At 43.7% G+C, this 24,879-nt stretch overlaps 1 protein-coding gene across 1 annotated transcript in view; it reads right to left on the bottom strand.

Moving 5' to 3' along the window:
• The window catches only part of DAAM1 (dishevelled associated activator of morphogenesis 1), a 149,863-nt gene that overhangs the window by 29,900 nt on the left and 95,084 nt on the right, over nt 1-24,879 (bottom strand). The window contains exons 4-15 of the mRNA XM_080932039.1: nt 17,695-17,766; nt 14,477-14,571; nt 12,310-12,643; nt 11,444-11,554; nt 11,226-11,329; nt 10,336-10,402; nt 10,006-10,123; nt 9,521-9,659; nt 9,189-9,247; nt 6,313-6,500; nt 5,581-5,880; nt 5,183-5,290 (exon numbers count right to left, since the gene is read on the bottom strand). Coding sequence (XP_080788165.1) covers nt 5,183-5,290; nt 5,581-5,880; nt 6,313-6,500; nt 9,189-9,247; nt 9,521-9,659; nt 10,006-10,123; nt 10,336-10,402; nt 11,226-11,329; nt 11,444-11,554; nt 12,310-12,643; nt 14,477-14,571; nt 17,695-17,766 — 1,695 coding nt within the window. The remainder of the gene's footprint in view (nt 1-5,182; nt 5,291-5,580; nt 5,881-6,312; nt 6,501-9,188; nt 9,248-9,520; nt 9,660-10,005; nt 10,124-10,335; nt 10,403-11,225; nt 11,330-11,443; nt 11,555-12,309; nt 12,644-14,476; nt 14,572-17,694; nt 17,767-24,879) is intronic.

The raw sequence follows: 24,879 nt of genomic DNA, 5'->3' as shown, positions 1-24,879 counted from the left end.
GCCTGCTTCTCTGGAAAGGCATTTAAAAAGCAAGCTGATAACCACAAGAAACTATTTTTTTTTTAATTTTTTTTTTGCCTGATATCCCAGTTTTCTTTTGCCCCCATTATGACTCAGATTTTCTACTCTGAAGCTCTTTAGGACATTTCTGATAAAAAGCAGTTTTAAAGGCAGAAGACTACAGTAAAACAAACCCTATGAGGGCAACTTAACCAAAGAGAAAGATACTACTTTAAATAGACCCTGCTCTCACGGTCTGCTCTCCAGAGGAGAAATTTTTATGAAGCTTTCTGGAAACCCACGTTATACCTTAAATTCATTCACACTGTTGAGAAATGAAGACATCTGACCTCTGGCACAACAACAGTCTGTGGAATCAGGCAGCTGTGATTTACTGGGTTTATGTCCTGGGGTGGGCCAGTCTATCTAGCTATTGCTAGGGTGAGGAGTAAATGTAATAGTCTTCAGATTAAAATTCCTATGCAGTATCAGACACATCTTTATGAGCTATCATTTAGAAGCAGACAAGACACGGTTATTTTAGCTTTTGAACTGACAAGTCACATTCCCCACCCTGGCCTTCCTTTGGCTGAGTGTGTAGAGCGGCTGGTCCATCTGTAACCATGAGCAGCAATAAGCAAGGCAGCTAGTTGCTAAGTGGTGCAGCCGATGTTTCCAGGGAAGGCAAAGAACGCCATATGAGGGCTTGCTAACTGTTAGCTTAAGACAGTACTTCTTTGAAGACCCAGTCATTAACATGTTACAAATGAAATCACAAATGGGATGGTTTCATTAGGCAGGACACACGAGAAATTATGAAGCTCTCAGGCTCATGCCAAGTATGCTAAGATCCTGGTTAATGCCCGTTCCCTTGGAGATCAAAAGGGAATGAATATATATGAGCTTGGAATAGAACTAGGAGGTTGGTATTTGAATTTTCAGGGACCAATGCTTGTGAACTGCTATAAACTGTTCTGCAATGAAATGATGGCTCAGTCTTGCATAGATAATGATAATCTTTACATGAATGGATTTTAATCCTTTCAAATTCAAACATATGCTAATATTTACATACAAGTCTTATTTGATTAATTCTTACCATAGACCTTCAAATTACTTAATAGCTGTGTTTATTTTTCTTCATTTGTGTGTGTGTGTGTGTGTGTGTGTGTGTGTGTGTGTGTGTATGCATGCTCATTTGCACCCCATACCATAACATATGCATGAAGTCAGAAGAAGTCTAGATTCCTTCTACCATGTAGGTTTAAACTCAAGCCATTGGTTACTTTACCTACTGAATCATCTCCCCAGTCCTACACGTAAAAACAGATAAGCAAATCCAACAATACTGTCCGCAGTTTCTCTTATCTTTTGGTGTTAGGACTAAGAAGCATGCTGACTGAGAGCTGGAGACACAGTACTGTGGGAGAGCGCTTGCGCAGAATGCATGAAGTCCGAGAGTTCATCTCTAACCACAAAGAGCAAAGTGAGAGAACTGGCATCTCCGAAGAAGGTGGTGAAGCTGTCTGAGAATTTTTAAATGTGATGCAAAAACTAACGACTTAAAAAAAATTCTTTGACCATTCTTAAGGAACCTGTAGATCTGGCTGAATATTTCAAATGGGACACTGAAGTACTTAAAATCTTACACTCTAGCATTAGAGTTAAATGGGCCAGTAGCTTTCTTTTATTCCCTAAATCAAAGGCTTTGAACTGTTACAGCGTGTGGGGATCACAGGCTCCTTAAGGAAGAGCTGTCCTCAGGAACAGAGCAAGGCAGAGACACTGTGAGCTGCTACTGTGAAGGCTTCCTTTAGGCAAATGTAGTCTTGTTAGCTCATTTTCCCTCTACCAACGTACAGACAGAGATGAACTGAGCATGTCAGAATGAGACGTCCCATTGCAGGTGTGAGGAGTACTCAACTGTATCTTCAGAAGACTATTACACAGCATCTGATGTCATATACTAAAAGCTAGTCTCTTGGGGCTGCCCTGGAGATCATGTGTAATGTAGTTCCAATGAGGAAAAGGTCTTGAGATTCAAGGAATTGACTTTCAAATGAACTTTTGGAATGTGCACAGGGGAATAGCCGCATGCTATTACACTCCACTTCACAGAAGGCATAAGCTTACACAATTGGCTCTCTACACCTTTAATGCATGCACTTAAAAAAGAAATCCCACTCTCTACAGTTTGGTGGTGGTAATGAATAAAGCCACAGATGGGAGAACAAAGAGAGCGAGAACTCGGCACATCTGTAGTCCTGAGTGTGGCTGGCGTCTGTTAGGATACTGAGGACACATTAAGCCCTATTCACAGTATCTGCAATATGAGACTATTCCCTCTGTCCTAGAGCTGGGGTGGGAATTAAATAAGGAAGTGAGTACAGAAGCTACTTGAGTGCTACATTTTATGGTTGATGAGAATAAGAACTGCTTATATCACACCCAGTACCAGAGACACGGAAACAACCAGTTCCCAATAGCAGCCACCATCTTGGTCCATATGACAGTTACTTATGGTTTATCATATCTCTGCTTTAGGCTATAATTATATCATGGGCTCATGTAAAGGTTGAACGAATTTGAATCATCTTTGACATAGTTTATATATAAAGGAGACAAACTATAAATACCTGATGTGAATGACAGAATAGCATGTAAGATTATAAATATAGGCAAATGTACATATTTATGTAGGTGTGTGTTTATGTATACATCCCCAAAGTGTCACTTCTTATTTAAATTACACTGAGTTATATCAAAATCTCTGATGGTCCTATCAGACACCCATGGTATGATGTATGTGTTTTCCTCTGAATGACTGAAAAATTCATCTACACAAACAAACAAATGGCTGAGGTCCAGAGTTAGACAAGTTTCATAACTCTGGAGGAAGAAAAGAGCCACCATAGAAAAAGATGGGTTCTTGGCATTCATTTGGTACTAGAAATAAGAGCAGTCTGAGTGTGGTGATATTTACATATTGTTGCTATGCCATGAATGCAAACACACAGGTCTTCAATGCTGCAGTTCTGGGATGAGCGGAGAGCCTCATTTACTCTGACCAACATATTCCAATTAAGATGTCTGCAGCTTTATATTTTCTGACTCTTAACAAAGTAAATGCAATCAAGTGCCCCAAGTTACTCTCATTTGGAAAATAAACTGATGGTTTATCTTCTATTTTTATACCAGAATGGGAATATTTAAAATTCTCAAGAGGCGTGAATGTGCTGAAATTTGTCTTCAGGAAGTATTGCTGGAAATACGGTGATAACCCACCCTCACCAGTCTACCCAGTGTTAAGAAGAACTGAAATGTTCTGGTCTATCTGGTCAGGGATGAGTACTGATTACTTAAACAGTGCTGGTTGCTAGGAAACGGTTACTCAGTTACAGAGCTCTCAGCAACTGTCTCTCTCAGAACTCTTGGAAAACTGTCCACATATTTGTCCCAGAGCATTTTTGGCAGTATCCCTCTGCACTTTCTGCTGAGAGCCGGTTAATTATGAGGCTTGTAAACTTGGGCCTCTCAAGCACCTGCCTTCATCACAAACGCAACCCACACGCTCAGACTTGAATTGCACCACGTGGAACACTCGCTGCTTTCCCTCCATTTAACGCATGTTTCTACGTTTCCAAACCTTCACCTCAGACAACCTGATGTGCGAAAGAAATGGGACTTGTAACCAGATCACAAGATTACTTGAATTACATGGAAATTTGTTAAAATGTTGTGCCCAGATCCAGGGGCTTCCTTCCTAGGACACCAGAGAGAAGGGGAACACAGCAGCCAATCAGGAATGAATTGGGCAGAGTGGCTTCAGGACACCGGCTCTGAGCACACCTTTGTTTGTTCTTTGAAACATAAGGTGCACTGTTCTCTAAACAACCCCTCACGTCCCTTTCTGTCACCTCCCTAGCTTGGCACGTCATCTTTTTACTTATGAAGGGGCTGGGTGAGGGCTTCTGTTTTAGGGTAACTGGCATCATGGCAGGCAACAGACTTTATTTTCCTAGTCTACTGAACCATCATAAAAAGACCCTGCACAGACACTCTCCTCTGTCACAGCAGAATCCTCTGGTGAATAACACCCTGTCTCCCGTGTAGATACATCAGAATCAATCTTGAAAAGACCCCCTGCTTTGTTCTTCTCCAGGCTCTGCCCATCTCCTTGGTGCTTAGCATTTCCTTCCTGAGGAGCTACTGCTTATTAAGGATGCTCCACCCTGCCCATTATTCACACAGGAGTTGGGCTGCCAGGGCAGCTTGCAGGAAACCCCCGTGCACTGGCACTTGGTCCATCTGAAGGGAGTGTGCCCTGTTCACAGGTTCTCTCCTTTGGTCTGTCTTAGGACCATACTCCTGGGCTCAACTTTCCCCTCTCCAGGGCTCTGATTTTGCCTCTCACCTTTTCTTTGTTCCTTTGAATTCTCTATATCTGGCTACCCTACTCTAAATTTTTTGCCTACACTTGAGACCTTTGGAGAAAGTCCTCTAGAGCAACAAGAGGGGCTACACAGATGCGACCAGAGCTCGTGTGTGCAGGCAGTGGGCACCACGCCATGTTCTGGCTACCACTATGGAAGTAGAGTAGTAGCTTTCCTGGCTCTGCTGGCATCATTAACACCCTCACACTTGCTCGGCGTGCATGACCGTACTAGTGAGTCTACAATGGTCACGACTCCTCTGTGGATTCTACTTAGATGACAAATTACAGTTCTTATCAAACCCCAAACTTCTCAAGAGTCTGTCTTGTCCAAAAAGCATTTTCCTTTTGAGACTAACCACTTGATATTTCTCTTAACTCTGACAGCCCAGCATGGTTTCAGAAACAAATACTGCAAGGGGACAGTCTCTTTCCTAGAGATTCATTGAGTATACACAGATAACACACAGTGCTGTCTATATATACATAAAGAAGATGTAGATACACTACAGTAGGACTCTTCTCCGCAGAGTCCACATGCCTTCAAGTGGTTCACGTGCATTGATGGGCCACTGGACACACAACTGGACACACAACTGGACTTGTAGTTATGCTGCTCTGCAGGGACACCTTGGGGAGACCAAACAGTGTTGCCCCAAAGTGCTCATGCCCCTTGGTTTTAGCAGATGGCCTAGGGACCATGCATAAGGACACAGTACTTTGGGGCATCTGGAAGACTCATGTTGTTACCTGCTGTCTTTGGTAGGCAGAGAACGTTCTTTCTAGGTCTTCAAGGTCTAGAATTTTGAAGACTTTGGTATCATCAATTTCAGTCCATACTGTTCCATCCAATTTGTTCTAGAAATAGATAAGTTGACAAGTTCCATGATCAGCAGTCACACAGAAAAAAGAATAAGTATGTTTTTTTTTTTAAGTACCACTGTCTCAAGTTTATAACTCTACAGGATGCTCCGGTGAGCTGGTTTGAAGCAATGTGTATCTATGACAGAAACATTATTAACTAACACAGGAGCTAGGGAGTCCATACTAGATGGCCAAGGTACCCAGCAGCAGGGATGTTTCCTCCCTGAGAACACAGAACTGCAGATACCATTCACTAATCCAACTAATGGGAACAAATGGTTTACCTCAGGCAACTTGGACCAGTTGAAGGATTTCAGGGCATTGGTGGGTTGGGGAATGTTTTTCTTCTTGAGTGTCAGACTCACTGGAGCACCAGGAGGTGGCAGGATTCCTCCTAAGGGGGGAGGCCCTGGGGGAGGAGGAGGACCCCCAGGAGGGAGGGGAGGTGGTGGAGGAGGAAGTACTCCACCTGAAAGGAGTGGAGGTGGTGGGGGAGGGAGAAGAGACCCCAGCCCAGAGGAAGGAAAGGGTCCTCCTGGGGCTCCTGGTGAGGGTCCTCCTGGGACTGAAGCACAGACGGCCCTCTGGAAAGAGAAGACCAAGAGTCAGTTGAAGAAAATTCACTGAATGACTTCAAGAATCTAATCTTGTCAAAGCAACAGAGCACATACATTTTTGAGGACATTGTTTTCAAGGGTGGATAGATCTTGTCCCTCATGTCTTCGTATACATAAGGGCCTGTCCCTGGAGTCTTGTATCTCTCCTTTCTTGCACCATCCCACAATTTGCTAAGAAGCAAATGTGATCTTCCTTTGTTCTTAGGACAAGACTGGTGATAAAACTCTAACCTCAAAGCACCTCTGCTGCCTAAACCACAGGATATTGGTGGTTCAAGTCCACACTACTGAGATCAACTGTGAAATGTCAGGACGCATCCCTACATCAGTACTGTGTAGGCCCGGGGTAGAAGAGGGTCTTGTTCCCCTTGTAGGTGGGAGGCAGGTCTCAGCCCTCACCCTGTTGAGCTCGTGCAGCTGCGCCGTGAGGTCTGCCACCTGCTGTTTAACCTGCTTGTGTTCAGTTGTCTCCTTTTCCAGCTTCTCTTTCATCTTGTTTAAGGTCTGCATCATTTCTTCCTTTTCTTGGGTCTTGGCATCACATTCTCTCTCTTTCTTCTCCAGCTTCTGTTGTAGCTCATTGTGCTCTGTACGAGAGAACAACAGGACGTGAAAACAGACCTGTCAGAGAGAAGCATTTTCTTAAAAAACATTATGGGCTGAGGACAATGTAGAAGTTGTGGGTCAACCTGGCCTAGGTTATCATTTTTCATTTCCATTGAAGGGCAACTCAAGAGCTAAAAGGTGCCCATGCTGGAACAAGTCCTCATACAATTATTTTAGTAACTACATTTTGGGAAAGACCCAGAGAAGAGACCGTAAAGCTATGGTTCTAAAAATGAAAAAAACAAAACAAAACAACAACAACAACAACAAAAAAACACGTTTGATCAACTTCTCATGAAAAACAGTGCCTTAATTCTGAATCCTGTCATGTTGGTTGGCTAACGTCATGACTATTGAAAAGAAGACCCAGACCCTTCTCACCTATTGGAAATGGCTCAGGGAAAAGTCTAGCTCTGGTGGATGAAATTTGTTAGCTTGTTTCCCACTAGCAGGAGGAGAGTTCTGCTGCTGTCAGGCCTAGTGTGCACTGTGAAGCCAAGTTATGTCCCCTGCCCTCCTGGAAGGCTACCTGAACTACTTCATGACTCCGGCAAGAGATATTAAAACTAGTAAAAGCAGATGTTACTGTCCATAGTCAGGATCTTAAAGGCAGCAGTACTTAAAGGTCAGGAACTACAGGACTGAGAGGACAAAGAAGTAGCTCTCAGGTATGGTGTAAAGACATCCTTGGGTGTGGAAGAGCTGGGAATTCAGAGGACGGAGGCAAGGGGACAGAAGGAGGCATTTAATTCAGTGTAATGACATTCACTTTGCCAAGGAATATGAAGCTGTGGGAGGAGTGACAGCTTTCAGAAATAAGAAATAATGAAGTTTAGGCTGCAGGTTTATATTTCAAATACTTGCTCTCAAAGCCTTTTCTTTTATGTCAACAAATGCACTAGCAATACTGCCCAGTAGGACAGAGCTATACACAGCTGGTCTCTACTTCTGAACTTGATAACACATTTTACTGTCTCCTTCTGAGGTTTCCTCCTCTAGGATCTCCAAACTAGAATTTGCAGAAAGATGTGAGCCATGAGAAGCCAGCATCCAATCATGTCTACCACGACACTGATGTGCGACTCCTGGTTCACATCTAATTCTATTTCCTTCTATTTCCACTTCATTCGTCACTGATAATTAAGAGATCCAGTTTCACCATTAGTCTCTGACAAATCTGGCTGTGCCTCAGACATAGTGAGAGGTCCTGACAATCCAAGACCACTAGCCAAATCCCTCTGCAACCAATTTATAAGACAGGCAGAGGTGGGGGTGCGTTGGGGTACAGGGAGCACAGAGGGGGCAGGAAGCACAGCGGGCACAGGGAGCATAGAAGACACAGGGAGCATAGAGGACACAGGGAGCACAGAGGACACAGGGAGCACAGCAGGCACAGGGAGTACAGCAGGCACAGGGAGTACAGCAGACACAGGGAGCACAGCAGGCACAGGGAGTACAGCAGGCACAGGGAGTACAGCAGGCACAGGGAGTACAGCAGACACAGGGAGCACAGAGGGCATGGGGAGCACAGCAGACACAGGGAGCACAACAGACACAGGGAGCACAACAGACACAGGGAGCACAGCAGACACAGGGAGCACAGCAGACACAGGGAGGACAGCAGCCCCTGACAGGTGCCTTTCCACTACCTCTGGTGGATCTGAGGAAATAGGGTGTGAGAAAAAGGAGTGCTCAGGCCACCTCTTGGCCACTTGCTTCAGGACATCATGTTCTAGGTGGCTGCCACGGTACTTCACCAGCTCTGACTGAATGACTTTGACAAGTGGAAGGAAGTCAGTTCATCATCCATGGTGAGGTATAGGGGGGTGTGGCTGTTTTCCCAAGGGTGACTTTATTTTGCTAAGCTTCTGGAGGGAGGCAAGCTGTATGCTTCTGTGAGTGGACAGCACCAGGAGGAACACGAATGTCTGGCCCATCAGAGGCTGAGAACATGGAAGAAATATTCCACTACCACTAGTGGCCAGCCTGATAGCACTCATAACATGCCTACAGCAGCCATTAATTTTCTGCATGGCTTCCTTTCCTATGATTGGTGTCACGGAGACATGACATGGAGAGAATGGAACTGCTGGCACCAAGGTGCCTAAGCTTTTGTCCTAAGACTCTGAAGAAACCTAAACTTTCTTGCTGTATATATTCAAACCCCAAACACTTTAAGTGGAGCATGGCTGTGAGGTGGGGGCTTGCGTACTCAGTAGTTTAAAAAAAAACTTAAATTAATGAATTCTTTTTAAAAACTTGAGAAAGAGAGATAGAGATAGAGAGAGAGAGAGAGAGAGAGAGAGAGAGAGAGAGAGAGAGTGAGAGAGAGAGAGTGAGAGAGAGAATGTGCAGAGGGCACATGCTGAGGGCAGAAGTAAGAATCAGTTCTCTCCAGCCTACCATTGATCTTTGTTTTCAATTATAAATTCTAAACAGCAAATGTTACAATCTTTCCTAAGGTTATTTACAAAATAATAAAACAAAAGGATGAAATACCTTGGGAATAGCAAGAAGGCTAAGTGGTTTGACTTTTAAAGGTCAGTGCACAATGCCCTAAGGTGTGAGACTGGAAGGCTACCTGGTGCACAGGAGTGAGCCTGGAGCCCGGATTCGAACTCTCCAGCACCAGGTCTCCTAAGCAGCTCCACCCTGCCAGGGCCCCTTACCTTTCCTCATCTTCTCTGCTTGTTCTTTCCATTGCTTAACTTCATTCTCATTTACCAACCTGCAGAACAGTTAAAGGAATACTTGTTTTACAGAAAACAAAATGTGCACATTGCCAGACATGGTCTCCCTGGGCACATAAACAGTGTATTACAGAGTCCTCGGGGGAAACCAGGGGAATGCAGATGTCAGTTACGCGGAGCCATGTTTATTTGTAGCTCATTTCAACCCCAGTACAGTTCATCTGTCTCCACTGTTATTGGGAGTAGGACAAATTGAGTAGACCCTGCAGACCCTCATTATCTCATGGGTGGCAAGATGGAAGGAGACTTACATTCTTACGACATTCTTAATATTAAAGTTTTCCAGAGGTGTGGAGTCGGGGTCCTGTCCTTTGTCATTCTGGATAACTATTTGCTGGATGATTCTGTCTAGCAGCAGCCAGTACTGAACTGTGTTACCACTTCTCTTGTCTGGAAAGGAAGAGAGGGATAGAAAGCCATGCTCAGTCTGTAAACTAGGATGAGTCACCGTCAACAGTAGGCAGGCCCCCTTTAGAGCCATAGACCTGATCAGGAGGCATTCCCCATACCCCTTTCTACATGTGTTGTAAAGCATGCATTTACTCTGAAATCAAAGTAAATTATAGGTCATTTCGTTTTGAGGATTCCCTTAATCTGTGAGGAAACAAACACTGGCTAGCCGCAAAGCTGAGGCTTTGGGTCCTGGTACGCCCCAGTCTAGTTAGTACTGCTGAGAACACAGAGCACTTTGGACACTGTCCCAGGTCTCCATGGCACCCACAGTCAGGGCACTTACAAGGCATCTGGAGGCAATGGTGCAGAATGGACATGAAGTGGGGGTAGGCTTCGCTGTGGGTCAGCCTCCTCCTGGTCAGCTCAAACATCTGAGTGGCGCTTTTTGTGTCTATGTGGACCTAGTTTATAGGAAAAACAATGTCGAATCAAACATCCAATTGTTTAATTCTCCTGATAAAGGAAGATACAAATACCATCAAACCCTGCCATCTAGGTATCGGAACAGGATGCTGACCCCCCCCCCTCCCCGCCGCCAACTCAGAATATGCATTCCAAGAGGCAAATCCTGCCACTTGACATGTCAGACCAGAACAATTATGAGACTACATACCAGTTCAAATCTTTTGGCAAATTCTAGTTCATCTTCATTTCGGAGCATTTCAAAAAAGTCTAAATGCCTGAAAGGAAATTGAACAAAAATGACTAAAAGTGGAACATCCCATGAACACAAGCAGAGAGGGCTCAGGATTTCCAGGTGAAGCTCTCTGCACACTGAGGTGGCTGTACCAATCCATCACTCAGGAGGTAGCTACAGGAGCAGCCCAGGCTGGGCTGCACAGTGAGAGCCTGTCTCAAAAAGCAAAGGCAGGGGATTTGGTAAGTAAGGCCCCGGGGCTGACCCTCAGTCCCGAGAAGAAAAATAAAAAGGATCATTTCCGGTTTCTAGAGCTATCTCTTTAAAAAGCATGGCAGCAAAACTTGAATGCAGAACTGTACAATGGTTGGGAAGGCTCTCTGGCAGGTAACAGGTGACCAGAGCCCTAGTGGAAAATTGCTCAAAGTCATACCACGGAAGCATCCCAGGGCAAGAGTGTCTGGCTATCAAGGAGAAGGACATGCTGGGGTATGTGGATGAGGGGTGGGGTGGTGGCTGTAAACATCTAGAGCTTATGGGGACACCTGTCTGCAGCCTGGCACTAACAGAATGCCTATTCACATTTTATACGTATTAAAACCAGGAAAGATCAGAGTGGTTTCAGCAGAACATGTAGGAGGCAAGACATTGGCAGGGCAGATTCGGGCTGCATGAAGCTTTCTATATGACACGCTGCTTTCCTTGTGGACAAGTTCACCAGAGATTGTAAAGATCTGGAGTGACAGGCTGTGGGAGCTCCTGATGTGACAGGCAGGCTGGAAGCAGCCAGCAGGCTGGCACTTCTGGCACTGTGCCACATGGTGGACCTGGCATGGACCCTCTAGGGCTGTAACAGTGGGACTTACCTGTCTAGTGTTGAATTTTCATGTTCCCTTAATTTATCTATAACAGGTTGAATTCCTAGCATCAGAAATTCATAGCGAAGATGGAGTCTGAAGTCCAAGCTCTCCTGAAAATAAGAGGATGACACAAGACATGTTTACGGTTTTCCAACTGTGCAGTCACCGTGTGGGGAAAGCGTTCTTTAGTGCATCTGTGCAAGGCTGCAGTGCAGGCTTCTTACCACTCCGGCTCCCTGGCTCAGCACTGCATTGATGAAGGACATGATGGCAGTCTTGAGACTCACTTCATCCCGATAACGCCCCGTGCTTTTATCCAAGTCGTTAATTAACGTCTGGCAGTGAGACAAGGGGAAGGATAAGGGTCTAAAGCATTGCTGACCCCACCTACGCTCATTTTAAGAATTTTTCTTTTTAATGCATGGAGGTTAATTTTTGAAAAAAATCTCAATCAAAATTACACTGATTCACAGAATTCAGGTGTGTTCATCAGGAAGTATATACAAAGTATAGAAAACGTTGCTTCCTTGTCTCCATTTGCTTTCTTATATTGAGTAAAAATATGAGGAAATAATCTCACTGCTGATTTTGATCCTAAATAACGAAATCTTTCAGGGACCACTCCATTCAGTGGATTCAAAAGATGGGAGCTATCTATGTAAGATACGGGATGCTAACACAGTTTTTTGTTCTGAAATGTATTGTAGTAAATGTATTTGTTTTATTTTCTGTGTGAGAGTTTTGCTTGCATGTAAGTACGTGTGCCATGTGTGTGCTTGGTGCCCACAGAGGTTAGAGAAGTCCTCGGATCTCCTGGACTTATGGATGTGAATCACCACTTGAGTGCTGATGCGCTGCTGTACCTGGGCCCTCTGTGAAAGGAACAGGCACTCCAGGAAATCTCAGACCCCAGACTGCGCAACTGCAGAGAACATATTCTAGTTTCTGGTTCTTGACCCTAAGAGGAAGGGAAGGTTTGAGGAGGAAGTGTGAGCGGTCACTACTGGGGGAACTATCAAGTAACCCCCTCAGGGCCAGCAAAGGTGCGTGTTTACGTAAAGACAGGAGTGGGGAGTGAGAGAGCCCCTACCTGGAAGCGGGTTCTCTCACTGGCATATTTCTGGTAGTGCAGCATAGCCTGTAGAACTTTCTTGTGGCCCCCAGGAACCAGGCACACAGCGCCCAGGATTTCCAGCACGGCCACCTTTGTTTTAATGTTTTCTGTGCTCAGACTCTGAGCAATTACATTTATACTCTCAGAATGAGCCAGGACGTGGGCCCGGCCTTGAGAGTTGTTCATTAGTGCCTTTATACAGCCAATGAGGGAGGTATGTATCCGAGACTCAGAGGTCTCATAGTCCATGGTCTTCAAGAAGTTGAGAATACATGACAGGCCATCCAAGTCAATGAATCTGGTTACAAACCTGTGAGGGAGAAAGATGATTAGATTTTCCCCTTTGTGCTTTGGTAACCATCCCTGATAGAAAGCCCCAGGGGAAAGGAAGTAGACTTACTTCCTGAAGAACCCAAAGGCTTACATTAATGAGGCCTTTGTAACTCTTTGGCTCTTCCATGGCACAGACCCAATGGCCTGTCTAACTAGACTGTGAAAAAGAATCTCCGTTGGAAGCAAGCGTACCTCAGTATGCTTGGTACCAACTGAAAGATCCTATCTTCACACAAAGCCAGGAGTAGCAGTGGCTCAGCATAGCTTTTTCTCCTCTCCCTGGCACTGGGGAATAAACTCAAAGCCTCACATTTGCTAAGTAAACCCTCTGCCATTGAGCTACAGCCCCATGCCTAGACCACCTCTCCTGTGCCCGGCTGAAAGTCATCTGCTGATCTGAGTTCCCACATAGATGCACTGAGTAGACTGGCATATTGGCCCTAACCATGGCCCTTACAAGTCCAAGAGCAGTATCTTTCAACCCTACTGCTCATCAGACAGATGACTGTTTTGATTCCTAGGTGTGTTACAGCAAAACCCTTCTTTTATAGGACATGCTACATGGAATCCGAACATATAAAACTGGTTAAGAGCCAAAGCTTTTCACTGTGAATTAATTTCACCACTACTTATAACCTTTACTGTTAAGCTGATGAGGATTCACAGTGCACATGTGCATGTGAAAGCCCCTGGCCAGTGCACAGATAACACACCCTGCTTCTTTGACTACCCAAGGAGCTTCTGTACTCCTTCACCTATGGGTACCCCTCAGTGTCTGAGAGTTCACAATAGGCCTAAAAGGGGGAAGTTTGTCATCATGCCCGGATGGCCCCTGTCAAATACTTGAGTGCTCAGTCCATGTGACATGGTTTAAAGTTTCCATTTGTAAATAAAGACAGATTATATATGTTCACTCATGGCAGCGGTGTTAGGGAAATGTACCTGTGAGACCCTCAACATCTCACTGAGTCCTGAAGACCTCAGTGGGCAGTGATCGCACAGGAGGACAGAGTGAAGATGGCTACCAGAGATCATTCACCCCTTACCATGTCAGCCCATCTTTATTTTCTAAAAAAGATTTATCTAATGCACACTGTAGCTGTCCTCAGACACACCAGAAAAAGGCAGAAGATCCCACTACAAATGGCTGTGAGCCACCATGTGGTTGCTGGGAATTGAACTCAGGACCTCTGAAAGAGCAGTCAGTGCTCTTAACCAGAGCCATCTCTCCAGCCCCCATCTTTATTTTTAAGAATTAATTTACCATATAATTTACTGATTTAAAGAGCACAATTCACTGGTCAAAAAATATCCCATGGTCTGTGTTTTAGTTACCTATCTGTCAGCTGATCAGGATATGGGTTGTTTCTATTTAAAAAAAAAAGCTATTTTGAATAAGGCTGATAATAAACATTTGTACACAAGTGTTTAGGGCCAACCTTCATTTGCCTTGTCTATACACCTAGAAGGACAGCTGCTGGGTCATGTGACAACATGTTTAATCCTGAGGGACTAGCTGCCCTACTACAGTCCCAAATGGCTGCACTGACACCCAAGAGCAATGGCTGATGGGAGTGACGTCCCTGTGCTCTAGCATTCTCTCTCCTCTCTCCCCTTCTCCTTCCCCCCTCCTTTAAAACTGCTGTCCATCTTAGGCACTGCCTGCATCTCTTTTAAAAGGAAAGCATTTATCAAAGTTCAGTTATATGCTTTTAAATTTAAGAGTCCCATCCAGGTTTGACCATTGTAGCAAATAGGAGAGAGGGAGGGGCGGAGGAAGAGAAGTGCTGTGCTACCCAAGGGAGGGCACCTCATGGGCTTTGTCCTCAGTGCTGTCTTTAGACTCTCGATGGTCTTACTCCTCTCTTCTTCTTCTTCCTTCTCTAAAGCCAGCAGAGATTTTCTCTACAAAAGAAAACAGAAGTTACTTCTTCATTACTGCCAGAATCTACCCCCCCCCCCACACACACACAATGCCAAGAGCTACTAAGGCAGTGCCTCTCCAGCTGGCTGACTTAGTTGGTATGAGGAAGCCTGAGATGCCTAAAATTTCCAGGCAATGCTGATACTGCAGGAGCAAGGCTCTAGATAAGAAGATATTAATGATGTTATTTATTTATCTACTTACTGTTTGTGCGTGGTACTTTACTTAACGTGAAAGCATTAGATCTGGATCCAAGATCGCACTGGTGTGACAGAAACAGATGAACCTGCCATCCCAATGCCGTGTTTCACAGAAAGCCTCGAGTGGCCAGGCTTTAGACGTGTCCTTTGCAACTTATAGCTGATAATGGGATTTCATGGACTTCATTTCTAGTCAGTCTCCAAGTTGTGCAAGTAGTCTGCACTGCTGCACTTATGGGGGCAATATGATGATAGCCCTAAGCGTCTGCTCACACAACGTCAGCAAAAGACAGAGCACACACTAACCCTAACCCCAACCTTCCAGGAGAAGTTGCTGAGCTGTGCACCGAGACACAGTGACCTGGACCAGAGCCTCTCTGGTCTGAAACACTTCCCTGCTGTGAGGGGATGAGGTGAATGTTGTGTCACGTCTCCCACCCAAGCCCCAGTTCTAAAGCCTGTTGGGCCATTCTCCTCTACCCTGTTTTCTGTGACTTTTAAAAAGCTGACAGGTAACTCAAGAGTCCTTTAAAGAACAAAGCATTCTTATTATGAGGCCTGTGTAATGTTAACTTGTTCCCCAAAAGGCAGGTTTCACAGCAAGTGTGGCTGTTCTCAGCCTGGACCGTTTTTTATCAGACTCTAGAGGCAGTAAAGAAAGCAGATGCTTTCCCTTCCCCATAACAGTGAGACCATAGTTCCTGCAGTGTGTACCTAGGGGACAGGGAAGAGTCCCATCCCCCAGCCTCTTCATGTACCCCACAGATTTTAAAACCAAGACTGAGAGACTAATTGTGAGGTTATCTTTGGGTTCAGACAGATGGCTTAAATCCCTAGTTAAATAACCACTTAATTTGATGACCTTGGGCAAGGTGACTTGCCTCTAGACTCACTATGAGTAGCGTGACAGCACTGCCTGTCACACGAGGCAGTCCAATAGTAGCTGCCACTGATGCTGCAGATGACAGATGATGACAGTGTGGACAAATGCCTCTTCATCAGTTCCCCCAAGCACAGCCAGAGCCCTGCTCCTGGGACAGTGAAGGATCTGGAGAAACTATGTACCATTGCTGTCCCCAGGGACAGCGTCTCAGGGTTTTTCTGTGTGCTATGGGGAAGTCTCCAGCACAGATGGCACCAGGATGGTGAGAGAAAGAGAACTCAGCAGGGTTTCCACTGTGACCTCGCCCACTGCTTCTTTAAGCACACCAGAGTTCAGAGACCTGGCTAAGCAATGCTCAGCTAATGCTCTTTATCTCTGACCCTAGAAAGATAATGCCTCGGGCCTAATGGGAGAAGCATTTCAAAGCTTTGTCAGGTGTCTGACACATAAAGGAAGGCAAAGTCACACACATCTAATAGCCTTGTGATATCCTGGAGAAGACTTTAGATTAGGAACCAAAGTATAGTTCACTCAAGAACGCTGCAAAAAAAAAAAAAAAAAAGCAGTCCAGGGGCGAGGAGGAAGCAAGGTGTTTGAAGAAGGGCCACACACAGGCATATCAAAGATCCTGAAACTAGGATAAGCCAACCCTAGACCCAAGACTAAAGGACAAATTAATAGAATGTCCCATATCCAAGGAAAGGAAGATCCACACTACTTAGTACTTGTCCACTCAGGCCAGAAAATTCATTAACTTAGCATTTCTCTTGTTAGACATCAAACAATGCCAACTTAACTACACCCAGAGACAATCTGCCCGAGAGTTCCTTTTTCCTAATAGTCAGGAACGAGAACTCACAAACAAGCTCTACAGGTAAGAAATGGTGAGTGGCTGACATTATTATTGTTTGGGTGGATGCACAGGAAGTCCCTGGCAGTCCTCAGAAACCTCCCATTCTGTTAGCTGTAGTAAGACAATTCTCCATGAAGACCTGGATGTAGGCAGGAAAGAGGTTGAGTATTCAGGAAACTACCTTCTATTCTGTCCCTAGGAAGTTCCCCATCTTTGAGTCCTGACTGGTGGCAAAATATAACTATAACTTGCCACAGAGATTTGTGGTTTTTCAGGTTTAAAAGTCCTACAGGGTTCTGGCTTGGTCGGGTCTTAGTTCAGCTCCCAAGTTTGTTTTGCATCCCTGCTCAATCATTAGTAGTTTGATTATAATAAATGTTTCTTTTCTCATTGACCTGATGTTTGTGTTGTGCTGGATACAACCCATTCTTAAAATCACGAGTATGTCATATGAGGCAAATACTTCAACCTTCAGTTTTTACCAATGGCAACATGACTTAAACTACTTAGGCTCAAAGGCTGATGACTTATTTTCTGTTGTGAATTTTAGCTAGGATTAATAGATGATCTTCAAGGTGCCTGGAGTGCTAACATCTCAGAGGCCGAGATGCTAGCATTCAGATACTGAGAGCGCATTTTAACTGATAGCCATAGACCAAAGCTTTCCCCGGGCATCTGATTATTACATCATTTTATCAAATCACTTTAGGATTCTGTATATGAACGTCTCAGCCCCTCTGAAACCAAAAAGCCAGGAAGAAACTAAGTTCCTAGAGAGAAGAAGATGAGCAAGACCATGATGAAGGGACAGTTCAGTCACACTACTGTTAGACAATCCTGTCGTCCACAGGAGTGTTGCAAAGCTCCCGAAAATCAGTCACAGCAAGTTCAAGTTGAATACAAGCCACATTTCAAATGACATTTCCTCCTATACCATTAAAATCAAGCATACTTTAGTGTGCGTAGATTTTTATTTAAAACACACCAGAAAAGTCACTTTGCTAGACAACAGCTCAGCCCCTCATCCCTGACACCTCAAACACTGAGTGTTGGGAATGGAATTTGGAAAGGTAACTGCATTCAGAAGGTCTTACTCAATCAAGCTTGTTGTGCAACTGTGCACTCTGCACTCTATTTTAGACTGTCACAGAATATAAATTATACTTACAGCAGCCATGGAATTGAGCTGATCGATGTAAAACTCGGGCCAACTTGTTGCGCCCTTGTTTTCTTCCTGGTCCTACAGGAAAAAAAAAAAAAAGAACAAAACAAAGTCAGAAAAAATAAAAAGGTAACATATTGCCAGAGGCCCACAGAAACACAGCTGATGTCTTGTGCATCACGATGGTGCTCTGCAAAGCCACTAGAATACGGGAGACACTTTTGTTTTTTAAGTATTGGGTCATCTACTTGACTAGGGTGGTTGGTCTTCCCAATCCACATAGGGGATGGCGAGCTAAAGTTTCACATGTGACAAAAGGACACATTCTAGCCACTGAGGAAGGGAGTGTACATGGAAATTGAGTTCACACCAGGGAGTAACATATTTCCTTTAGGGACATAAAGATACTGAGAAGGACATTCCAGGTTCCATGTCACACCGGGGACTACATGGGGATAACACAGCATGTGACGTTTAAGAGTGAAGGAGACCTGCCATAACAGTGGCGAGAGACAAGGCCAGCTGGTGACTAGATTTCTCCCATCAGTCATTCAGCTTCCAGCAGACATTAAAAATTGTCAAGTAGGATTGCATTTGATGTGGCTGAAAGCAGGTTCCTGACACTAGGTGGAGGTAATAAAAGGACACATGTTAGTTCCAGGCACTGCTTGCCTGCTGAACTAGCTCAGGAGTTTTATTAGAAAATAGAGTGTGTCTTGGCTAAAAAGAACCGAAATCCAGAACCACAACAGCTAGATGTGTCTCACAACCCAGGCTGACCTAGAACCCAAACAGCTGGGACATCTGTGGATGAGTCACTGACATGCCTGAACCTAACCTCCCAAAGCACCTGTCAATTGTAGTCTCTGCTGCAGACACACCAAGTTGGCACACTGTGCTTAGTTTCCGTGATCTCTGCACACCTCTGTGCTGAGAGGCATTCACACAGACAGGGCTGTAGAATACATTTCAGTAGTTGTATGATGCCCAAGGAGTTACTGCTGGCTTCTGTTTTCTTAGTTTCAGCAGCCCATACATGCATGTACATATGTACATACATACATACATATATACACACACTGGTCCTTGGGAGAGTGATTTCTAGCAGGAACACTTAATTTTAGGTTTAGACCTTATCTCTAGAAACCACTGCCTTTCTCCCTATTTCTGCAATGAGGCTGGCCTCAACTGTAGACCTGTAGAGCAACCCACCTGGTTCAGTGGATTATAGCGATGAGCCACCATTATGCACAGACCCACACTTCCAAGTGGGTCGATCTAGGTGTGATAAAAGGAATATAGTCCAAAACTATTTTCAAGTAGTCATAACAAGAAGGAAATGGCTCTTTACAGGGCCACCGGAGTGGGCAATTGGGGATGCAGAGCTGGATGGTGAGGGCCCAGAGTGCAGCAGGGGCTTTGAAGTTGGGCAGGATTACACTCTTGTGATTCAAAAACATTCAGGAAGCCTGATGAGTTCTAAGAGCAGCTCTTGGCTATAATTTAACATGTTACTAAAAGAGCTATAGTGGCAGTATAAATGCTGAACCCAGCTTTCCTCTTAAAAGGAACATTAAAATTAGCAAAACCCTGCTGTTGCCAACGTATTTAACAAGCCAAAACCTTCAGTGATATTCAGTGGTATTTGAACCTATAAAATGAAATAGAAGGTGCCAGATCTTTCTATTCTCCCCAAACCAGGGCAAATTTCCAAAGCAAACAAAATCAAGTCCTATGTCCAAGGTTTCACAAAAGCCTGTCTGTTGTAAACTCCATAGTCCTGAATACAAAACAGAGATTATTTTAGAAACTGAAGAATAGTACATAGAAGGAAGTACATTCAAACATTTGAAATGTCTGATTAATACTAACAGTTAAGAGTAGCACTGTAGTCAAAATGGGGCTCTTTTCACTTCTGATGCCTCGGTGCTGAGAAAATTACACACGCCATGTATATGAATGCGCTGGTTGATACTGCTCTGGGAGTAGGAGGCAGGGGGATTCTTGGAGCTCTTCCCTTTGGCAATGCCTGTGCAGTCCTGGTCCTTCCATACAGAAGGATGCCGTGGTAGCCAGATGGAATGCAAGTCTGAGTCTGTGCTCTATCGAGAGTGATTGTTAAAGCCTACAGTTCTCACCAAGGAGTCAGAAAGAAACCAACCAACTCTTCTAGGTTGGAGTTGGAGGGAAGAGGGTGAGCATCCTATAAAAACCCGGGACACTGAGAAGGAAAAGACACTTCTAAGTGGTGTACTCTTCCTAGCATGTGCGTCCTTGCTAAAGAGAAAGTATGTCCTGTGCCTCTGACATATCCTCTGGGCCAGCTATCTCAGTTCTAGTTCCTTCTAGCAAAGAAGCAGACCCTCAAGACTGTGTAGATGTTCCATGTGTGATAGAACCAATAGCCATCGTGAGCATGTGCACAGCTCACCAGGTATCAGACAGTGTTCTAAACACTATCTTTTCCTTCAGTCTGCGTCATGGTTCACATTAAATGTTAGCACGTTGTTTTGCCCAAAGAAGAAAGGCGTCAAGGAAAGAGCAAGCTGCAGTACTGAAGGGAGTGGAAAGGATCAGAATGCTCTCTCTGGAGCTTGGACATGAAGAGCCATACGAGCCACCAACAACAAATGCAAGGCTGCCTTTCAGTTTTAGTTATGTCACTATAGGGGAACCAGGATACAGTAGCAGACAAACTTCACCTTTCCCTAAACTTTATAGCAACTTCTGCCACATGTGACATTTCTGAATGCTGGTTCTAAGGTCTGATGTCTTGCTCTCTGTCACCTCCATTTGGCTCTCTATGCACTTTTTGAGGAGCTCCCCAGCCCCTCCTGTGCCTTATGTATAGATATGTGTGTACATGAAAAGCCTCTCTCTAACCTGTCTCTTCTGTCATCCTTCCCAAACACAGGTGCTCTTGGCTTTTATCCCCACAGCTCTGGACACTGGGACTGCAGACAAGCACTTCCTTCAATTACTCAGCTAAACCTATTTTTGCTGCCTTCTTCTCCAATCCTGTTCCAACATTTCTCTAAGCAAGAATATTAATTTATTACTGTCTGTGAAAAAGAGAGATCTTTTTCCTCTCAAGATATTTCTCTTTTAAGATGTAGTGAAGTATGGTAGATCAAATTTATAATCCTACCACTTGGGAGACTGAAGCAAGAAGATGGTGAGTTTGAAGCCAATCTGGGCACTATAGCAAGATCTATTTAAGAAACAAAATAAGCGCCCCCCCAAGACAGGTTATTGATCACAGTTTATGACATTGAGAAGTTCCCCTAAGTAAATACAAATCCTGGATTCATATTAAATGTTCTTTTTAGTCAACCCAAAGAAGGGACAACTCACATTAAAAATCTACTTTTGTGTCCTAGTTAGGTTTAACTGTCAACTAGTTTGTGTTAACACAATCTAGAAATATGCACACTGCAGAACTTCAGTTGAGGAATTCCCTAGATCAAACCGGCCTGTAGAACGTCTTTGGTGGACTGCCTTGGTTGTTAACTGACTGAAGATGACTTGGGCTATGGTGGGTGGTATATTTTCTGAGCATGTGATTTTAGGCTGTATAAGGAAACCAGCTGAGAATGAGCCATCAGGCAGGATTCTTCTGTTTCCTGCTGTGCCTCTGTGTGATGGCTAGCATTATATTTTACGTTTAAATAACTGTGTTTAAGAGAGCTATAAAACAAAAATGCGTCTAACCTATAAGCCCCACTTGCTCAGGGACAGATAACTTCCTGGAATTCTGGGGGCTGATGTTCATGTAAGATAACAAACCTTGTGCTTTTGCTTTTGTATACAAGCTAGGTTGCCCTCAATTGCACAGGATGTGTGCTTGATGACACGTAGGCAGGAAATATTTAGCCTCGTGGGTTTTTTCTTTATAAGCTCCTAAATAATATAATTCAGCACCATACTCTGATGAGCAGCTCCAGTCTCAGGCATGGTCTTGGCCAATATCTACAATCCTAGCCAGCACTTAATAAAGCCTTTTATTTATTAAAACTTATTCATGGTCATGGAGAATCTCTGAGAAATTCCAGACCCATAATGCCTCTTTGCCTGTAAAGTGAGTTAGTTGGTAATCCTGTGTGAATATTGAGCAGTCCTCTTCACAGTCCCTGCTTGAGTCTTGCCTTGACTATCGGTGGACTGCAGTCTGTAATTGAGTTGAGCTTTGTCATCCCCAAAACTGTTTTGTGTCATTGTCTTTGATATAACAGAATAAAAATAGAACTCAAAAGAGTTACACACACTTTCACTTATGAGAATTACCTTTAGAAGTTCTGCTAAATAATTCGACCAGAAACAAGTGTCTAAACTCATTAAATTATAATTTTTGTTTTTTGAGAATATTTATTTTTTGAGAGAAAGTAAGTTGGGAAGGCCACTGATTTGGCCACCTGAAGATGGAATTCTAGAGACTTTTTTAAAATTGACTCAGTTGACAGTTTGGGTAAGTGTGAATATATCTGGGGTTATTTGCTCTAAGAGTCCAATAGCGAGACATCATAAAGGCACAACCTCTACTGTACTTAATTCCAAGCCTCATCTTCTAACATCAATAACTTGTAAACATTTACATTGTCCAGTGATTCAGTGGCAGAATTATTCATTGTCAATAGTCAGTCCAACTCACTCAGTAGCTACCCAAGTCTACTGTCTTGTCATTTCTTTAATACAATTCCTCCTGTTTCATTAGGAGGCCTTCAGAGAGTAGGATACCGATGGCTGAGATTTCCTGCTGGCCATAGCTCACCTCTTACTGCCTGAAGTGACTATTCTTCAGGAGGTGAAGATGTCCTTTCTCAGCTCAAGTCATCTCCCAATGATACATTTTCACTCAAATCTCAGGTCGGCAGTGAGGAATCTTCCTCCATTCTTATAAAATGCACAGTGACCCTGTTTTTCTCAACATTACTTTGCACAGAAGAATCATTTGACATTGCTTCTTAGTTTCACTCAGTCTGGGATAAGAACAAAGTTACATCTTAGACTTGTTCCTCACTAGCACCTCCAACTTGACTTTGTTCTAGACATGGAGGTAAAACATCTATCACCAAGGCTTGCTGTATGACTTTAGTTTCGAATGACTGCCTCACAATAGTGTTATTGTGAGGACATAAAATCACAAATCCAATACAAACCAGAACACTGGGAAAAGTGCACACAGAACAAGCTCAATAAATGTGAGCTATGCTGATCATGACACTGTCTCCAACTGGAGCCATTCTTAGCCCTTATTTAACTGAGACTGAAAAAAAATCAATCAAGTACATTTGGACAGTAACCATTCACATATAGAAGCCTATTAGCCTTTGAAATTGAGTTAAATATACGTTCAGAAATGTAGTCCATACTGTACACTCACAATTATGTGGGTATGTGTCACAAAATTTTTCATTGCATCGCTTTATAGCAAATAATTAAAAGGGGGCAGATATATGGAGAGGGAGAGGCAGGAACATATTCCTTTTGTAGCAGCTCAAGTCTTTTACGACTATAAATGGAATTCAAAGTAGAATCAAAAAATTAAGTTTTAAAGTACACATAAAAATTTTTGAAATTATTATAGGATCCTTTAGGAAGATTGAATCACAAACAATAAAATACAAGTGCTGTAATATTAGAATTTTCTCTAAAGTAAGATGTTCTTACTAAGGCCCAGAATAGGCTTTGCAAAGGGATAGTCAATTGTGAATGGCATGGTCTATTGGTTGTTCACCAGAACACTAGCCACAGGCTGAAGCAACACTTATTCAGCCAACTAAAGCCATGAATCTCTAAGTTAATGGTCAAAAGTCCATAGATTCTTAGATACTATATGTAAAGGAAAAAAAAAAAAGACATGCCTCTCCCCTGTTTACAGTGGCTAAAACATCTTGCAATGTGCAATGCTATGATTGTGTCAACTAGAGTAGAAATAGGTTAAAGTTTAATTAAGAGTTGCAACCTAAAGGATGTGTCAGGGTAGTTGAAGTAAATTTTATTCCAGTGGTTTCCATTGTATAGGAGTGGCAACTAAGAACAACAAAATCTATTCCTTGTGTAAGGGAAATGCCATTAGAAAACATATAGGATTAAGAAATCCCTTTATTTAATGAATAGCCACCTTCTTGCATAAAACTGTCATTATTTCTAATTTCATGAACCTAGTTCTAGTGACTAATAAATATAGTAAATGCTAAGTAATCCATTTTGTGTCTAGAATTTTTAACAGAAAACTAGGCAGAAAAGGACAAATGGATTGAAATTATTTTATTCATCTGACTCCATGATCCAGGAGTTTGAGAACATTCAAATGAATGACAAAGAGTTGGGGACAGTGCTGAGACCAGGTCCAGTGAGATGAAGAGGGGGATACGCTAGGGGCAGGGCCTCGTCAGTAACTTTGTAGCCTGTCTCTTCCATCTTAAAATGAGTATCAATGGCACCTTCTCAGAACCCACCAGCATGTGGGCCAACCAGCAGGGCAAAGGGTAAACAAACGGCTTTAAAAGGTCTGACAGGTGTATCTCAGGCTAATCACAGGACATAGTCACTGCTGCTCATCTGCCTTGTGTGAGAGGAAAGCAGCCATGGAAGAAACACAAACAAATGGAACCGCCATGTTCCGTAATGGCTTATTTATAAAAACAGGTGACTTGACAGAGGGGGCACACTGGTAGGAGTTGTTGACATCTGTGGTAGCCAGGACCCGACACAGCTTTCAAGAGGGCTGAAGCACATCGAAATCCTAACATGATCACCATTTACTTTCCATGCTTTTTCCTCTCCCTGACACTGCTTTACCTCTGCAATATCTGCTGTAATTAGGAATGATTCACGAAGTGTTTGAACCCCATCTAGTAACCTCAGTGTTTTCTAGAGAAGCATTATCTACATAAAGTCCACTCTCATGCCAAACTCATCCTTCTGAGATAGAGAGATAAAACACCCTCCTACTTTTACAAACAGTAGAGCAGTATCTATCTTCTGGCACCGGAGACTCATAGAACATTTTAGAAAAGGGACGTGGAAAGGCTGCAACAGCTAGAGGACCAGGGCATCTGCTATAAGATTGTATATCCAAGAAATGACAGGGAGGCTGAAAGGATGATAACACAACAATATGGCAGCTTGAAAAAGACCTGAACAATCAAATACCAACAGATATGCCACCAGGGTCGGCAGAAGTCCCAT

This window comes from Micromys minutus (assembly GCF_963924665.1).
Source record: "Micromys minutus genome assembly, chromosome: 1".
NCBI lineage: Eukaryota > Metazoa > Chordata > Mammalia > Rodentia > Muridae > Micromys > Micromys minutus.
Note: the sequence above shows the minus strand (reverse complement) of the source record. Positions and strands in the feature narration are given on the sequence as shown.